Source organism: Otolemur garnettii, unplaced genomic scaffold, assembly GCF_000181295.1.
Source record: "Otolemur garnettii isolate 467f Iridium unplaced genomic scaffold, OtoGar3 scaffold00147, whole genome shotgun sequence".
Classification (NCBI taxonomy): domain Eukaryota; kingdom Metazoa; phylum Chordata; class Mammalia; order Primates; family Galagidae; genus Otolemur; species Otolemur garnettii.
The window spans coordinates 3,507,876-3,513,165 of record NW_003852542.1 but is presented as its reverse complement, the minus strand read 5'-3'; the positions used below and the strand labels follow the sequence as shown (position 1 = coordinate 3,513,165).

General features: G+C 43.6%; 1 protein-coding gene across 1 annotated transcript in view; it reads left to right on the top strand.

Annotated features, from left to right (window-relative positions):
- DNAH6 (dynein axonemal heavy chain 6) overlaps positions 1–5,290 on the top strand; it is a 302,446-nt gene that overhangs the window by 180,945 nt on the left and 116,211 nt on the right. The window contains exon 42 of the mRNA XM_012811001.2: positions 2,412–2,583. Within this exon, the coding sequence (XP_012666455.1) occupies positions 2,412–2,583 (172 nt within the window). The remainder of the gene's footprint in view (positions 1–2,411; positions 2,584–5,290) is intronic.

Genomic DNA, 5,290 nt, shown 5'->3' with positions numbered 1-5,290 from the left:
GCAACATCAAAAATACACTATTGGGACCTGATCAAACTAAAGAGCTTCTGCACAGCCAAGGACACCCAGTGATTTTTAAACAATCAGCCGTATCACTGTACTTTCTTTCATAGTCTGTTGCAAATTGGTTAAACAGTATGCATAAGCAAGGAGGGCATCACTAATGATGGGTCAGGGTTTGCACAGATTTGGAATATGTATGTTATGGATGGCTCTGCCTTATACCACAATTCATACACACCTGAATGTTTACTTATTGGAAATTCATGTACCAAAATATGTATCCCTGTACGCTGTAAGGCAGGCATTCTTAAACTATGGCCGATGGGCCACATGCAGCCTACCTAGGACATTTACCCAGCCCACCAGGTGTTTTTGCCACCACTGCCCGTCCTGCTTAGCAGCCAACTTGTCCTGGGGCCTACATTCTGGCCCTCCAATGGTCTGAGGGACAGTGAACTGGCCCCCTGTTTTAAAAGTTTGAAGACCCCTGCTCTAAGGGGAAGCTGAACAGCACACAACAAATTAAATTGGTGATGTCACTAAATTAAATTAAATTTCTAGAAAGATGTAACAGTAGTAATTGAAAACCATGATCAACTCCATAAAATACTAATAATATCCTCCTGCCACAACACCCTTCCCCCAAACTGTGAGAATGCTGGCTCTGTCCTGTGTATTTTATAAGTAGGAGCTTAGGAATTTTGCTAAATGTGTCCTGCAAGCCAGACCTGTAAGTAGAATATCAAGCCATGGTCCTCCGTAAACTCTACAATGACATGCCAATTCTAATTTATAAATACCAATTACCTAATTCATTTGTTAAACAAATATCCGTTGAGCACCTTGCATATGCCAGGCATTGGTGTATCATTTTGGACAAAACACATGCCAAACCTGTCCTCATGAATCTTCTACCATAGACACCAATAATAAACAGATGAATGAGATAAATAGACATATACACACGGTTACCAATATATATGTTAGAAACTGAATTTTTATTTGAGTGATGGAGAATAGAAAGGTTAAAACTTTTTCATATACATAAAGTTTTATATGTATATATAAAATGTATAAAATATATTATAGCTTCTCTCTTCTCCATCACACACATACAGCTAGACAAATAGATGTTCATTAAATTTGAAGATTGGGTTTAGGATAATCCTACTCAAAACATAGGCCATGTGAAGTATGTTGAAGTCATGTTGGGGGCCCAGGAAACAGGGTACCTCAAAAAGACACATAGTCTTCATAAACTGCTGAAGCTAATGTTTAACAGGAAGCCCACTGAAAACAAATAATTTTGGCTCATTTCAAAAGATCGCATATATGACTCCCAAATCTAAAGTCAAATAGATGACCAGAATATTTGCAAGATCATCTTAGTGGAGACTAGCTAAGAAATATGCACCTTCAAATTATGGTAGGTTATGTATGAGGAGATCAGAGAGACTGGTGGAGGGCTTGTTTTAGATTGGATGATCAGGGAAGGCCTCTCTGGAGAGATGACATGTAACCTAAAAAAATGAAGGTTGTGAAGATGTTGGCCAAGCAGAGAGCCAGAGAGCCATTTGGGGTAGACATGTGCAGAGGGAGGAAGGAGCAGGTGTCCTGGCCAGCATGGCTGGGACCCAGATGCACAAGGGGGAGGAGCAGGGAGGTGAGGTGGCTAGGGAGGGGTGGAACTCTGGGGGAGCTGTGACCTGATTTGCATGATTAAAGTAACAGAAAAGAAACAAGAATGGAAGTAAAGAGACCACTGAGGAGAAAAAGAATAAGCCCAGAAGAAAATGAGCAGGGGGCTAGAATGGGGTGGTGTCTGGGAAACTGAGGGAAACAGACAGATCCAAGAAATGTATGCAAGATTGATCTTGGGGGGGCAGAGAATAGGAGGTATCTAAAGAGATTTCCCAGTTCCTGATCTGAACCAAGGTGGGGCTGGTTACTGAGACTGGGAAGCTGAGGGGCGGGGGCATTCTTCCTTACATGTAAGTTGCACTTAAAATATGAATGAAGATGAAAACCTATGGGATTGTTGCTCGTTCTTTCAGAAAAATCAGCTCTCAGTTCATTTCCAGCTGAGTGTGTACCCTCCATGAAGACACTCTGGACCTTCTACAAGCATAGATCTAAATTATTTGAGAGTGGGCTCACAGTAGATTCACTAGTCAGGTATGAATGCTGCTCAGACATCACCAACAATCACAGAGGACAAGAGCAAGCCTATTCAAGAGAACATATTCTGAAATGAACAGAAGAGCTTTAATACCCAGTCATCTTAAAAAAAAAAAAAATACCCAGTCATCTTTGTGTTGGAATATGACTTTCTACTCTGGACTAGTTGAAAGATAAATATTTGCTTTAAAAAAAAATCTAACCCTGTCATATTATGTTTCTGATTCTAGGCCATCTTAAATGGCTTCCTGTATGATTTCCTACCAGCTGTAAAGCAGACTGCACCAAACATTGTGGAAGCCTCAGTTGAGATATATAACAGGATGAGTGTTGATCTCCTGCCAACACCAGCCAAGTCTCATTATGTCTTTAATTTGAGGGACTTATCCAAATGTGTGCAAGGTAGTGTATGAACACTCATGCTCTCATCTGCACCCTCCCTTCTTTTCCACAGGCCTCCAAACCTCAGGAGCATTGTATCCCAGGTGTTTGTGACTCATGTTGAAATCCTATTACCTGTCCCTGTTCAAGTCATCTTCCATGCTACCACAGGCTGACTATGTTACAACCTATGACATCCCCTCCCATTTCTCATTCCCAGTGGGGAGGGGAAGAATAGAAGTAATTGGAGCAGAGCTGCCTCATCCTCCAAATCTCTCCCAACATCTTGTATCTTCTGTCCCTGGGCTGAGCTACCCCTGCACCTGTCATGTGCCAATATTGTCTCTGGCACTGGCCCCGTTCCTTTATGCCTACATAAGGATTTGGCTCTCTTAATTCCCATTTCTCTTCTGTAACTCCAATGTTTCTTTTTCTATTGGATCATTCCTAACAACTTTTTTCAAAACTGCTAAAATGCCTCAAAACCTTCTATCTTTAAAAAATATTGTCCTTAGACCCCATACCTCCTAGTGGTGCACCCTCCCCCCCCTCAATATTTCTCTTTCAATAGAAAAATAAATTTCTCTGCTCTTCCTAGAAAGATCACTTAAAGGGCCCAGTGTGGTGGCGCACACCTGTAATCCCAGTACTGTGGGAGGATAAGGTTCAGAGGAACTCTTGAACACAAGAATTTAAGGCTGCAGCAAGCTATGATCATGCACTGTGCCCCAGCCTGGCAACAGAATAAAACCCCATGAAAGGAAGAAAAAAGAAGAAAGGGAGGGAGGAAGGGATGAGAGGAAGGGAGGAAAGGAGGAAGGAGAAAGAAAGGAATAAAGGAAGGAGGGAGGAAGGGAGAGAGGGGGAGAGAGAAAGAGAGAGAGAGCAAGAAAGATCCCTTAAAGAATGGTCTTTCCTCATTTCTCCCTTTAACATATTCCAATCAAAGTTTTCTACCCAACAGCACCATCAACTGCTCTTCTGTGTTCACCTGTCCACCTTGTCAGATCCACTGGTCAGCTCACTGCTGTCCCCTAATCTCTCAGCAATGTTGGCAGAGCCACACACTCTCCTGGGATCCCTGCTCAATGGATGCTGCCACTCTTCCTGTCTTGATGGATGCCCCTTCTCTTCCCTACCTCATGTTGGGGCCGCTGGCTCTGTCTTCAGTCCTCTTTTATATCTACAGCTGCTCCCTCTGTGATGTCAGTCTGTTCTAGGGTGTTAAGTACCATCTACTCAGAGATGGCATTCGAATGCCCACCTCCAGTTCCAACCTCTCCTCTGAGTGTCTGATTTCCATGTCCAGGTCCCTTTTCCATGTCCTCCCTCAGACATCCAGTTGGGCTTCTTAAACTTGGCATGTCAAAGCTGGATTTTTGCTTTATGCCTCCACCACTGGCCATGTGTACCCCTGCCCTAGCCAGGACTACCATTACTTCCTCCTCTGACCAGGAACCTTGTTATCCCTCACTCAATCCACAAACAATCCCAATGGCTTTACTTTCAAAACATATCGAAAATCTAAACACGTCTCATCCCTCCATCCACTACCACTTGGCACCTCTCACCAAGATCCCCAGCAGTGGGAATCTCCTGTTTCTAGCCTGTCAGTTTACCCCAGCTTGAACCCAGTTCTGCCTTCTGCACACCAACCAGAAATGGCCCCTGTTCCGCCCTTCCTGAGGCCGGAAGCCCTTCAGCCCCTACCTGGCTCCTGCCATGTGGGTGAGGCTCTGCCTGATCTGGATCCAAGCTCCTCTCTGCCTCAGTGTGGCATCCTTGGCTTTCCTGAAACTGGCCTGCTCAGGGGCTCCTGAATTCTCTTGCAATGCTCTGACCCCAGATATTCACATGGCTCCCTTTCCATGCCAAAATGTTACCTTCTCAACCAAACCTTCCCCTCTGTGTCCCTTCATTGAACATATTACCTGAAATCATATCATAGATATTTCTCTGCACATGTGTTTATGTCTCTATTTCTCTCACTAGAATGTTAGCTCCACAAGGACAGTTTGCTTCGTTCATCCCAGGGCCTAGAATTGTGCAGGGCACTGAATGAATGAATGTCTACATGAATAAATAAATGAATGTCACAAAAGGTCAGAACTGAAAGAAAGCTTTTGTGGTACCCAGATCAAGCCCCTTGCCTCCTTTTATGCGTGAGAACACTACCATAGTTGCTCCATGATCTGCTTTGTCACCTGTCTACCCGGGGAGTATTCATTGTTCAACACCACTCAATATTTTTTTCTCTCAAAAAAGACTCAAACAAGCTAAAGTATACAAGTTTGTTTTTAATATCTGTGAAGTAGTCAAAGTGAAAGCTTTCAAGCACTTCCACATAAAGCCCTGACAGGTCTCCCTGAAAGCCAGTTCCCCTTTCTGTCCTCATTAAAATCTAATTCATTATCTGTTATGCATTAGCAAGGCTGAAAACCAGCTAGGACATCATGGCCATGGCAGGAGCAGAGGCTTGGCTTTAAGAACCTCCACCTGTCCACCCCGAAGGCTGGGTTCTTATCACAGGTTCCTGATATTTCCCAGTCTCATGGCTCTATTACTATTTCTCTTTCCTTCTCCATCAAGAGCCTAGGAACTCTTGAAGCTGACACACATCCTTGCCACATGATGATGTGACAACTTGTTTCCCTCTTATGCCACTGAAATCTTACCCTCTTCTATTAGCAGGTTAGCCTGGGGATTCATGACCTATTTTTCCTATAAA